This window comes from Mytilus trossulus, chromosome 13 (assembly GCF_036588685.1).
Source record: "Mytilus trossulus isolate FHL-02 chromosome 13, PNRI_Mtr1.1.1.hap1, whole genome shotgun sequence".
Lineage (NCBI taxonomy): Eukaryota > Metazoa > Mollusca > Bivalvia > Mytilida > Mytilidae > Mytilus > Mytilus trossulus.
Window position 1 is genome coordinate 45,150,667 of NC_086385.1, and position 14,421 is coordinate 45,165,087.

The 14,421-nt window shown below is 32.7% G+C and overlaps 2 protein-coding genes across 2 annotated transcripts; one reads left to right on the forward strand and one right to left on the reverse strand.

Annotated features, from left to right (window-relative positions):
• The first annotated feature begins 323 nt into the window (after positions 1-323).
• On the forward strand, positions 324-1,034 carry LOC134694407 (uncharacterized). The gene has a single exon (XM_063555417.1). It carries the CDS (start codon positions 324-326, stop codon positions 1,032-1,034), a length of 711 nt encoding a protein of 236 aa, XP_063411487.1.
• A 2,940-nt stretch (positions 1,035-3,974) lies between these two features.
• LOC134695424 (uncharacterized) lies at positions 3,975-12,089 on the reverse strand. Its single transcript, XM_063556673.1, has 3 exons — positions 12,001-12,089; positions 8,274-8,640; positions 3,975-4,429 (listed from the first exon to the last, which is right to left on the reverse strand). Exons 2-3 carry the CDS (start codon positions 8,614-8,616, stop codon positions 3,981-3,983), a joined length of 792 nt encoding a protein of 263 aa, XP_063412743.1. The 5' UTR covers positions 8,617-8,640; positions 12,001-12,089; the 3' UTR covers positions 3,975-3,980.
• Between the last annotated feature and the right edge of the window lie 2,332 nt (positions 12,090-14,421).

A 14,421-nucleotide genomic window follows, 5' to 3' on the forward strand; every position in this document is an offset into this window, starting at 1 on the left:
TGTTGTATTTCTTTTGCACAGGAATAAAGCAAGAGCAGTTTGTGCGTGACGCCGTGGTACATAGTGGAATTGATGAAACTCACCCTTTGTACAGTTCGGTTGCCAGCTTATCAACACGTTTATTGGGATCCAGAAGTGACAGTACTGTGAAAAAATATTACTATGGTTTTTTAAAGTGGGAAAAATTTGTTAGTAAACATTGTTTAATTTCTATGCCTGCCTCGCCTATACATATTGCTTTATATTTGTCTAATTTGTTAGATTCCGGATCAACGTACAGTACGGTATCATCTGCTGTTTATTCAATTAAATGGGCACACGAAATGTGTGGTCAAATTGACCCTACAAATAACTCTTTTGTTGAAAATTTAGTTGAATCAGCTAAAAGAACTGCTAAACCTGTTGTTAATAAGAAAGACCCAGTCACTACTGATATCTTAATTCGGTTATGTTCTATGTTTCATTTTTCTACAGATTTACTGGTAGTTAGGGATCTTTTGATGACTTTGCTAGGTTTCAGTGGTTTTTTACGTTTTAATGAGTTAAGTCAGCTTAGATGTAACGATTTTTTCGTAAAAGAAGAGCATTTAGTTATTAAGATTAGGCGAAGTAAGACTGATCAGTACAGATCAGGTGATGAAATTTTAATTTGTAAAGGTCATACTTTGGCTTGTCCTTATGCTATGTTTTTTAGATATGTAAGTTTAGCTGAATTAGTTTTGGATAGTGATATGTTTTTATTTCGACCTTTGTACAGAAGTAAGAAAAAATGTGCATTAATTAGTATTAACAAACCTATTAGTTACACTACTGCTAGGGAGTGTGTTATTAAGAGATTAAGACTAGTTGCACCTGAATTGAATCTTGGGTTGCATTCTCTTAGGTCTGGTGGTGCCACTATGGCGGCAAATTCAGGTGTCAATGAAAGGTGCTGGAAGCGCCATGGTAGATGGAAAAGTGATTCAAGCAAAGACGGCTACGTAGCCGACTCTGTAGAAAGTAGGTTAGCCGTATCTAAAACTTTAGGCTTGTAGTATATTTATTTTCTTATTTTTCTATCTTTGTTGCTCTATGCAGTACTCGAGCTAGTCAACAACATAAGTTTGTGTTGTGTTTTTCTTTATATAGTTAAGATGTATTAAGTGGAAAGAAGACTAAAAAATTCCCGAGGCACATAAGTATAACGGGAATTGATTGTCTTCTTGCGCATGTGTAATACATGTACGTGTAGGCGTAGGAATTTTTGGCGCCAAAAAATTAGGTTGTAAAGTGACTGTTTTATATAGTTAATTCTAGCCTGTACTTCGTACTGTGAACATCGTATTTTTAAGGTTTTTTTAAGGAAAAAAGATTTGCATAATTTTGTATTTGATAAATATATTGATTTTTATGTAGGTTGATTGGCTATACAAACGTAATCGTATTTAGACTTTTGTACCAAAACTTTTCATAGCCCTTGAGTCCTAATGACTCGCTTTCTTTTCTATTTCGATATTTACAAACAAAATTATGTTTTTCTTTTTCTCATTTGATAAGTGAGGTCCAACACTTAGAGTTTCGTTGGCATGGACAAAAGGACACAGGTTTCCTAAAAGGGTTTTTCCTGGGCGGCCACGAAACATTCATTTATTCAGTTATTCTTATACAATAAGGTCAACATTGATGAGTATATATTTTTGTTGAACAATGATGTTATTGTTTTCACATTGTATAGTGTATAATATGTTTATATTGATCATTTGTCTTATTAAATCGGCAGCTCACAATATGCAGTACTCGAGCTAGTCAACAAAATTCTATGCAGTACTCGAGCTAGTCAACAACATAAGTTTGTGTTGTGTTTTTCTTTATATAGTTAAGATGTATTAAGTGGAAAGAAGACCTAGTTATCTTGATATAATCAGCTGGGATGTACAAAATTTCACACCGTTGATGAAAATTCATACACCCTGAGGCGCACACCAGGATAACAAATTTATTTCTAATGAGCAATTTCTTTACTTATTTCTAAAGTAGGATGTAAAATTAGAACATGTTTATTTTAAATTTCCATTTTAAATTTTTTCAACGTAGATGTTGCTGCGCATTGCCAAATACGTTTTTCTTTATTTTTGGGAAAGTCAGATTAATTTTGTGTGTTTAGAATGTTTTGGGAAAATATCTTTACATTGGCCTATTTGTTTTTGTTTTTTTGTATTCCCTCCTGGGTGAATAAACATGATAAAGGTGATATGTTATTTACACCGGGGTAATTCAGCAATCAGATTGCAGTGTTTTTGCGGCATAAAAAATAATGACTTTGAACTCTTTGTGTGGGAGACTCTGGAAATTGAACTAAATGTTTAAATAATAGCCCAATTGTTCTAATATCAATAGAGTGTGATTTTCCCGTAAAAACCAATGGTAAAAATCTAACATCCGTTTTATTTTTTTGTTACTCGAAAAATTGTATATTCTACCAAAAATAATTAGAAAAGTTGATAGCATAACTTATATTTCAAAATCAAACAATGTCTGCCTTTGAATTTTGAATGATTTGCAGATATTTTGAACCCATCTTTAATATGAGGGGTAGAATTTTGTCATCATTTTCCGCAAAATGAATTCGACCCCTTCGTCAATACGTCGGTTTTTCCAATTTTCCAAATTAGTCAGATATTTCAAATCATATGCATTTGCATTGTAAATGAATGGTTTTCATTGTAGAAAGGATCAGTTTTTTCCTATTTATTATAGTTTATGATACATTTGAGTTCAAACTTGTGTATCCTTTTTTGACTAGTTATTTGTGAATGTGATAGGTGTTTCAATTGTATAATTCATAATAGAATATTGTTTACCCTTACTGAACTCTTTTGTTTTGTTATTACTAACTTAGTTGACCTTTAATTTATATTTCGGCTGTGCTGAGATTGTAAATACCTTATGCTTATGAAAGCCTTTTATACATTATTCATTGTGAGTCTTTCATAGGCCATATCACGTGACATTTACTCAGCCAACGTCATAGTCTTCTTCCCAAATTGATAACATAGTTTTATCAATATCTTAAAAATTTCTATTTTCTGCTGCTGCACGATATGATATGATTGCCAGACAACGTGAATGGTGAGTGTAAAATATTGGAAGCTTATCTCTACCTTATATACTATTATACATCACAAGCCATACTTGTTATTCTAACGATAACGTATTCAGCTCCAAGAGGTATCTAGGTAGTGGGTTCAGGTCAAACAATGAACTTAAAAAAGTAATGTTCGCATTATTGTCTTTTATAACAAATAAAACTGGAACTTTGCTTCTTAATTATGATCACAATATTTAAACTTCGTTAAACTGTATATAGGAGTATTTGTCACACGCTTCATCACGCTCTGGTTCCTTTCACGGATTTGACAATACTTTTTGGACCTTTTGGATTATAGCTCTTCATCTTTTATGGATTTCAATATTTTGGCCACGAACATCACTGAATAGACATGTATTGTCGAAATGCGCATCTGGTGCAAGAAAATTGGTACCGTTAATTTATTAAAAGAGAGGCAAGAAATATCAATATGGACATTCACACACGACAATATACTTGCAACTCAATGGCAAAAAAGGAAAAGAAAGTAAAGACAAACCATAACACGAAAAGGTTAAAACTGAGCAATACGTACCTGTCAATTCATCAAAATGCGCCAATCATACTGATTGTTATATATGTTGACTAAAAAAAAAAAAATCAAATAATATGAAGCAGATTTCTAATCTCTGGATTGATGTTTAATCGTAAAAATTGTAAGTGTTACAGCTCCAGCTATTGCATTTGAGTTAGTATAGTATATATATATGATTATTCCGATGTTAAATATTCTTTATACAACTTTCTTGAACAACTATTTATGCAAGTAAAAATGACTTTATCCTAACTTTTTTTCTATTGAATATAGACTAAAGCGTATAATTCCTTTAATTCAATTCACCCGTAATTCAAATTAGTTTTCTTGCATGTGTGGTTTTATTTTTAGGCCAAAATTTGGTAAATAGTTTTCATGTTGATTAAAGGATCCTAACACTGTGGGCCCCGGTGATTGCATGCGTGCTGTGGACTTGAATTTTTCTTCAACCTCATTTTTATAAGTCTTATCTATATCTTCCCAGCGCTTAAAGCTGATTTTAAGTTGCGTGTTCTGAGAAATTTCCTCGAATTTGAGACTTTTTGTCAAGTTATCAAACATTTTCCGAGACGCAACCTGAATGCATGCATCCAGATAGTTAGATAGTTTGTAAAGTTCCGCTTCAAGTATATTCAAAATAATTTGTTCCGAAGAAATGAATTCTAGCTCACACAAAACACTGCTGACAAGGAACCTTTCGATTCTGTTCTTTAAATCATCAGTTTGATATTCATTAGCTAAAGGCAACATCAGATGAACAGTGTCTTCTGAAAAAAGAATAATAATTTCTGATTATTTCCTCCAGTCTCTATATTTATACGAAATGTAAATATAAAATAATGCTGCTAAATGTAAAAAATATTGTTTTGTTTCTGTATGTCATTCCGTTATTGATTGAACATTTATTTTAGATAATATTGAATGTGTTCCTTATGTCGTAATTACAATCCATTTCCCTTTTCACAACGAATGTGACCTACCGAATTAGACTTCTTACCGGGTTTATAATAACATGAGCAACACGACGGTGCCATATGTGGAGCAAGATCTGACTTATTTGGTCTTTATTACTTTTTTGAATCAGCGTCACTGATGAGTCATTTGTAGACACGTGATTACAAAATCTAATCCTGGTTTCTATGATGAGTTTGCGTACCCCTCCTGAGCACCAGATATCACCCCAAGTTTTTGATGGGGTTCGTGTTGCTTAGTCTTTAGTTTTCAATGTTGTAACTTGAGTATTGTTTGTCTGTTAAATTTTGTCTTTTTATTTGTTAGCCATGGCGTTGTCAGTTTATTTTCGATCTATGAGTTCGACTCTCCCTCTGGAATCTTTCGTCCCTCTTTTATAGGGATTTTATAATGATATTTATACTTTCTGGCAATCTTTGGCTCCACTTTTGAAGAAACTCAATACTATTTTTTTTAGATTACCCGTACGATAAATACCCAGACTCTAGTTGATGGTAAAAATATAACTTAACATTGCAAACCTTTGAAAAAATTCCTCATAAAAAGCAATGCACAAACATATTTCTAAAAGCATTACTACGCTATCAATCAAATTATTTCCTTCAAAATTTACAAACACTCTGACGTACATGGAAATCATGATTTAGAATATATTATCGTCTGCTGGACCACAATATTTGTTTTTCATTAAATTGGTGATCAGGATATATGTTTTATAGAAAAAAATATACCACCCCCTCTTTGAAATATTCAAATCCGAGCTGTTATAGATAAGATATAAACACCATTTACCCTTCAGAAAATATAGATTCGAATGCCTTATAATCATTATGAAATACTTTATGATGTACTATTTTATAGCATATCCACTTCAAGGGCCCATGACACAATGCTTAGATATGTGAAATAAGCATAAGGTCCTGGTGAAGAGGTATGAATCTTGGGATAAAACGGAAATGTTTTGAGTTCATATTTCAGCATAAGATCTGGAGTTTATCTACATAAATTGTAAATGTAAGTTTTCCCAAAGTTTTATTGTGGATTTTTGTTATTGCGCCAAAATGTACCAGAACTAAGAAAAACATGCAGAATAAAGAAACTCAAGCTAGTGTAATAAAACTATTGTAATAAAATATATGAACATAGTGGTATAAACCATTTTTGGAGTGTTAAAAAAATCTTTGGATGATTTAGATAAATTACGGGCTTTTGATGGTCCTTTTGATTCTGTTAATAGTTTTTAATTTTTCTACTCTTTACACTACACTTCCACACTATCTCATTAAACAAAAGTTTTCCTGTTTAATGAAATGGTCGTTTGGTAAAGCTGAATGTATATATATTTGCTGCAACTCATTTAAAGCCTTCTTCTCTAATGAAAAAGGTAAATATGCTAAATATACTTACTGGAGGTGTGATGAGATGATTGAAGCTTTTAATTTTCTCCTTGATAATATTTACGTACGTTTCGGCAACAAAGTTTATCGACAGGTTGTAGGTATCCCCATGGGCAATAATTGTGTCCCTTTAATAGCAGACTTGTTACGAATCACAGTTTTTGACTAAACTCAGTAGAGACCCGTCGAAATTGCATTTAATTGATAAATTCAACAACACTTACCGTTATCTTGATTATATTTTTTCGTTAGATAATCAAGAATTTTCTCAACATACTGCTGAAATTTACCACAAGGAACTAACTTTAAATAAATCAAATGTATTCGGTAATAACTGTCCTTTCCTGGATTTAGATAGTTCGGTTTTAAACGGGAAACTACACACTAAAAGGAGTAGGTCCGGTAAGAACCGATTTGACCTAAATTTTAGGTTCATCTGGCGAAAGAATTTGACCACTTTTTAAACACTTAAGTGTCTATTTCATTGGAATCAATCAGTTTATGTGAAATATTTTAACTGATTTAGTCATTAAAAATGATCCGATTCAAGCTCAAATATGAAAAATCTGTCAAATATGCCGAAAAATGTCACTTTTCAGTTGTTTTTTGTCAAAAATGAACGTGGCCGCATTCTTGTTCATCCTCAACTTTTATATATTTTATGTCTTATAATAAAATACAACTTACATTTCAATATTGAAGATGAACACAAATGCGGCCATTTTCGTTTTACACAAAAACCGTCTAAAATTTAACTAAAATGCTAGAATTGTGAAGATGTCAGTAATTTAGCATGACTTTATGGTGCTAGTACCCGATATATGTGCATTGTATTGTCAAAAACAGCCCATATTTATGTAGCAGAAGCATTCTTCTGTCCAATAAATAACTAATAGTTTACATTTTAACAATTTTGTAAAACGCTTATATTTTGGGGCCAAAAAGGGGTCTTACTGGACCTACTCCTTTACGAAAAAAGAGACGAGTTTTCGTTCCCTATGGTTAATTTTCCATTTTTAGATGGTGATCTTTCTTTGCCACAATCTTACGGTGTTTATATTTCACAACTTGTTCGCTATGCATGTGTCTGTTGTGACGTTTTTGATTTCAACGAACGCAACCTATGTATTACTGGTAAATTATTAAACCAGGGATATCGTTACCATAAATTACTTAAAACATTTACTAAAGTTTTCCATAGATTTGGTTTTGAAGTTTGATTGTACCTGTAGAAAACTTATTTCAAACGGGATAGCACATCCTCATTTTTACGGAAATGTTATTAACCGTGCCCGGAAATTTAGAAATGATCCATGTAAACTTGTTGCTCCTTTAAATAAACTTATTCTAAAAGGTTACCTATTCAACACTGTAATAAGATCATTGAATATTGTTTTTATTGGTATAAATATTGATTTTGTTATCAGTAGAATAAAAGCTAACTAAATATTACTAGTAGGTTATATACATATACGTTTTCATGGATCTACAATCTGTCGATACCTGTAATTTGGAATTGCACAAGGTCATGTTTTTCTCTGACTGTATATGACGTCTTTACACTAAATCCATTGTATGTTGGATGTGTACGGATTGAATGTTTAGTCTTAGAGGCATGATTTTTTTTATTAGTTGTTAGTGGCTTTGAACTAGCTGTCAGATAACTGCGAGTACTCTAAGATCTGTTCATTGTGTCTCTTTGTGTCGGGATGTACCCGGCCACGTCCACTTGTATTTTTTGTCTATCTGATGATTTTAGCCTTTTTCAACTGATTTTTATAGTTATTTCTTATGTTGTACTGTTATACCACTGTCCCAGGTTAGGGGGAGAGTTGGGACTCCGCTAACATGTTAAACCTCGCCACATTATGTATGTATGTGCCTGTCCCAAGTCAGGAGTCTGTAATTCAGTGGTTGTCGTTTGTTTATGTGTTACATATTTGTTTTTCGTTCATTTTGTTTTACATAAAAAGTTAGTTAGTTTTTTAGTTTGAATTGTTTTACATTGTCCTAACGGGGCCTTTTATAGCTGACTATGCGGTATGGGCTTTGCTCATTGTTGAAGGCCGTACGGTGACCTATAGTTGTTAATGTTTGTGTCATTTTTGTCTTTTGTGGATAGTTGTCTCATTGGCAATCATACCACATCTTGTTTTTTATATAGGGTAGTCTGATAGGGATGATCAGACTCAGATCACCCCTTTTAAAACAACGGTGCTGTGAAAAGAAAATGGTATGTTACCTGTTAATTCATCATCGAATCCCGGACAAAGGTATCGTAGAAAACGAACAAAATGATTAAGGTTTTTCCCAGGTAAGGATATTTCTTTTTTTGATCCTTCCTTAAACTTAGAACTGAACATTGCTTCAAACACAGGTGACACAGCTATAAGTTGTTCTCTTTCAACATACAGCTTTCTTTCTTCAAATACGAATGCAACATTTGGTTCATTGAAAGGAGAAGCCAAGTCTGCCCGTAAGCCAATCGATTCTTCATCTTCACTCGAATAACTTCGAGAGCGTCTCAATGATCCGTCTTTTCTAATATTTCTTGGACTCCAGTTTCTCTTGGCAACTGTATCCATTTTATAGGTAAGATCTATTTATATCTGACAAAAAATAATGACAAAAATTGAATCGACTCATTTAAGCGCTAGATACAAATTACTATTTCACCACAGACAAACAAATTGACATAAACACATTAATGAAAACATACACCAACAAAATAAAAGACAAGAATACAAAATTTACCATAACACAGTCACACTAAGATTGAATCTGTAGGTAGTATCCTCGCTAATAGGATATTACAAAAAACTTGACATAACTGTTAAGGCTGAATAAAAAGAGTATACCGCTCCTTAATATTCACAAATCTATTGAACGAGAACAAAAATCGAGTCACAAATCAAAACAGATGGAAACAAATCAATAAAAAGGAAAACAAGGGAACAGTTGAAACACTGAACTGCTACAAAATCAAACGCCATAAAAAATATCCAAGGATAAAAAAAACCCAACATAATACGTCATTAAGAGGATAAACAACGCAAATTTCCAGAATCTATACTTCAAAACAGAATGTAATATTTGTGAAGTTGATACGGAATATTTATCACGTAAAATTGAGAATGGATATGGGGAATGTGTCAAAGAGACAACAATCCAACCATGCATGGATCGGACATCAACAGAAGGTCACCAACAGGTCTTCAATGCAGCGACAAACTCACGCACCCGGACTCGTCCTTCAGCTGGCCCATAAACAAATATATATGCAGGACGCTAAAGTGCGATCGTACTCTAAAGTGCGATGGTCACGCTAAAGTGCTATGGTCTACGTTACAGAACGAAGGTGTCTCACGCTAAAGTGCGATGCTTGCTTGTTTGCTTAAGTACGATGGTATATCACGCTAAAGTGCGATTGACCAAAAAGGTACAGAAATGTTTTTAAACGTTAAAGTACCTAGATGTTTAAAAAGATAGTATACCATATGAGATAGGCTTTATAATTTACCGTAGGCTTAAGTGATTGTTAAATGATAGACCGCGTAATAATTGTTAAAAAGGTAATTTAGGTTTCACAAATACTATATTTCCTTTAAATAATTCGGGCGCATTAGATATTATGATAAATGGTGCAGCTTGCCGTTCAAACGTTGTAGTCTATCACTTATGGGAACACCTCCCCTTACAATCGTCCTTGTGAATTACAAATTATTGTCGGAATATGTAACATTTATTTGTCTACCTTTTTCTTAAATGAGAGAGAACGGCGATGTTCGCCGAGCTTTAATTTCTCCCTTTTTTGTAACGACTACACATTCATGTTATATTTTCCTGCAATGCATAAATTAATGTTTTAGCGACAACATTTCAACGGTGACTGCAAAGTTAACTGTCACGTATACAATAATTTAAATGCATCCGTCCGCTGCCAATAGAAGCAGGATACACGATACATATGCGTAATTCTATTTTGTATCTATAGAGTAAAAAGGTCAACTGCAGGACACAAGTCCTTCTACCAGCATCCGAAAAGAATCAACAAAGTTGCTTCTGCCGACGAAGCACGGTTAAGCCTGACATTAAGTCATGGACATTTGGTTTAAAAGTTGTAAATCAAAAATTCTTAAGCTGTCTTCCGACATGTTCATTTTAAGTTTGTTTAAACGTTTCGTACGTCTATACTTTCGTATACCATCGCACTTTAGCCTGGCCATCTTTCTTCGTATACCTTCGCACTTTGGAGTCCTACATATATACTAGTCCAGTGATAATGAACGCCATACTAAAATCCAAATTGTGTACAAGAAACTAAAATTAAAAATAATACAAGACTAACCTTACAATGGCCAGAGGCTTCTGACTTGGGACAGGCGCAAAAAAGCGGCGGGGTTAAACATGTTTATGAGATCTTAACCCTCCCTTATACCTCTAGCTAATGTAGAAAAGTAAACTCATAACAACATGAACAACACGCACATTAAAATTCAGGTCAAGAGCAGTCCGAGTCTGATGTTTTAAGATAAAGGACACTGATGATGTCATATAATATTTGAGTTGCAGCTGCAAGCTTTTTAATAGGGAATAAGTTGTGAAATATGATTCCCCTATACCGTTAAAGTTGCTATATATTGAGTTAGATGAAAGATTCAGAAACAGAAAAAAAGTGCTTATTTATTTTTTTAGTGGTTTAAGCTTTAGCAAGTGTATAGTGTGTGTTTGTTTTACTTTTAATCATATTTGTTGGTAAAACAGATATTAAAATTTGCCGGAAATTGTATTCATTATTTTACAAAAATCCCTAAATTCTAGAAAAACGGAACGTTTTATTGCAGTCGTGTTGTTGATTCTTTTTCATGGCCATAGTGTTGTTTCTCTATTTTTTCTCTAATCTTGAACACAAACTCGCCATTACTGGAATCTTAGGAAAATGCAGATCCAAACGTTACATAATAATTTACAGGAGACGACTGTTGTTGTTTACAAATGGCGCCGGAAATTAAACGATGTCGTAATTGTGCGATCGCAAAATTGTTTCCATAAAACAACAATAAATCATTTTTTTATTTATAACAAAAGTTTCAATATATTCAATCGTTTGATAAATTTTATGTTTATTGTTTATTTGTACAATAATAAGTTTCGTATTTTACCGACAGTTCGAGTTGCGCAGAAAGTTCAAATTCGTCAGGTTCATATCTCCTTAAAATATAAAACCATTAATTCAGGCTTAAGTTCTTACGCATGGCTGTATCTTTGTAAAAAGCTTGAATACGTGGATAGTTTTGGTATCAAATGAAAGCTATGGCACTTGGAAGCACTATATAATTTTTGTTGAAAGTTCCTTTTCAATAACAAAGAAGTATTTTAAATCATAAAATGAGGGCACATTTACCCTGTTGTTCAGATCAGGTGGAACGGTTTTTGTACTATAAAAAATCAGGGAACCATTACGCTCTAATACCTAATCAAAGATACAATGTTGATTTTTTAGCACAAGTTTTAAATTCGATATGACATAACTGCCACCTTATTTAAACTTAAGACAAAATAGCAATTTATTCTTGAAATTTCAGAATTTAACATAGAAAGCAATGGGCCATGAATAAGTAGTTTTATACCTTAAACATGTTAAAGTGCGACTGAGAAAAAAAACCCTCCAGACTGTTTGTAAGGGCGTTCCTGTTCAATGATCTAAACAATGGTATGAGAGAATTGTTCGATGAAACACTTAAAAATTATAAATTGAAAAATTATCAATGAAATAAAAACGTGTGAAAAATATCATGTTCTCAATATTTCATATCAAGCATATGATTTATTGTTCAAATAATTCATTGTTATAGTCATACTATTTTATGGTTTAAATCAATAATAAACGTTTTGCGACAGTCCCTATATTTGAACTCGAGTATATATACATTTAGTATCATTTTTGCTAGCAAATATCTTAGTCTTACCTGTTATATGTCATATTGGTTTTATACAATTGTTTGCCTTTTCCGGCTTAAAAATACACTCTTATAAGATACATGTGCTTATATCGAAGTAATCTGGCTGATAATTGTCTCGTTTACAATTTATCCACGTCTGTTTTAATATGGCAACCCATACATTTATTTTCGTACACAAAAACACAGTTATCTACAATGCATTCCTGTGTTGATAAACACGTTAAAGATATAATAGTTATAATTTCATGTCGATAAATGCTAAAATCAATACTTACCTTCAAAACAATAACCTCCACTTCCTTGGAACCTACACGTCAACTGTTTATATCTCAATTAATTTGAAAAGTATTAACCACATATCTACACAATACCAAAATAGTTAACACGTCCATTTGATAAACTGTCGCTATTCAATTCGTTAAATAAAAGAAACAGTAGTATACCGCTGTTCGAAAGTTATAAATCGATTGTGGGAAAACAAATCCGGTTTACAAACTCAAACCGAGTGAAAAACATTATGAATAATAGTAAAGGAACGAAATAACAGAAACACTAAAATGCAACATAAAAACCAAACGACAATGTAAATCACACAGAAACGAAATATGAGATACAACTGCATTTTTCTGACTTGGTAAGGACATTTTAAGTACAAATGGGGGATGGTGAACATAGTTTTGTGGTTAGCCGAAACTCTCCCTATGTTAGATATAACACCAAAATGACAACATTGCATGACAGGACTACAGTACAAAAAATGCAAGAACATTTAGGACAGAGAAATGCACAAATAAACAATAAAATGATGCATGTCGACATGCTAAAAGTTATCAAAGGTACACAAAATGTACCAGGCTTATAAATGTATACACCAGACGCACGATTCGTCTACAGAGGACTCATCAGTGACGCTTGGATCAAAATAATCGGATATCTAAAAATAGATAAAGTTAATTAAGATAATTGCATCTGATGACCCAACATTCCAAAAAGTTGTGCCAAATACGGCTAAAGTCATTCTTGCCTGGGATAAGAAAATCCTTAGTATTTAGAATAATTCATACAATCAGTTAATTTATCAAAAAAATTAACAAAACAATTGACCGAAGTGCTGACTAACCATAGAATTAAAAAAAAAACATGTAAAACTACCAATAGCAGTACACAAAAACAGCACAATAAAACCACGCATTGTCTATCACGCGACTAGGTCGTCGCCACAAAAAGTGACGTCACAGTTTTATTTCTTAAAATAATTGATATACAAAATATAGTTCAAGATTAGATTGGAGATTATCGTATTCGATGAGAATTGTGTAGTAATTTGACAATTAAGGTGGTACCTTACACTACAGGGTGATAACTGTGTAAAATCAGCTTAACGTTTTAATTACGTCGTCTTGTTAGGATATATGAAGCTTCTCAGTGATCAAAATTTTGGTTTGTCAAACTGCTATACAACCAGTGTATTTTTGTTTTTTAGACAAAACTGTTGGTTTCACATTTTTGAAATTTTAATATTTTTGTTAAAGGGTCAAAGTAAATACTTTGACAACATTTTATGAAAATTAAACAAGCCAAACTAATTCTAGTGAAAGTGTTGGGCACCACCTTAATTGTATTATCTAGCTATGTAGGAATTTCATTTGAATCGAACCGTAACACAAGTAAATCGTGTACGTTTATCCGTTTTTAGATGGTGACGTTCCCTTGTCACCATCTTACGGTGTTTATATATCTCAACTTGTACGATTCGATCGTGTATGTAACAATGTTTTAGATTTTAACGAGAGAAATATATGTATTACTGAAAAAATATTACACCAGGGTTTTCGATATCACAAACTAGTCAAAACATTTACTAAATTTTATCATCGGTATAAAGACATCATTCGTAAATATAGCTCAACATGCAGACTTCTTATACGTTCAAATATTTCACATCCAATTTTTTATGGAAATATTCTTTATAAAGCCAGAGGTGTCAGTATTCACCTCATAAACTTACAAAACCTTTGAATAGACTTATTAAGAATGGATATAATTACGATACTGTTGTCAAGTCATTAAAGATTGCATATTTTGGCGTTAATATTGAGTCACTGATAAGGTCTTTGCGTCGGACTAAACACATTTATTCTAAAAACAGTTGTTGGCATGACACGGGTTATGTTCTTCTCATATATGTTATGATGGTACGATACTAAACCCCTTACGGGAAGGATTGTGCCTGATGTTCATATGATGAAATCATAATCTTTCAGTCAGTCTAATTGAAGTCTGGAGCTGGCTTGTCAGTTAACTGCTAGTAGTCTGTTGTTATTTATGTATTATTGTCATTTTGTTTATTTTCTTTGGTTACATCTTCTGACATCAGACTCGGACTTCTCTTGAACTGAATTTTAATGTGCGTATTGTTATGCTTTT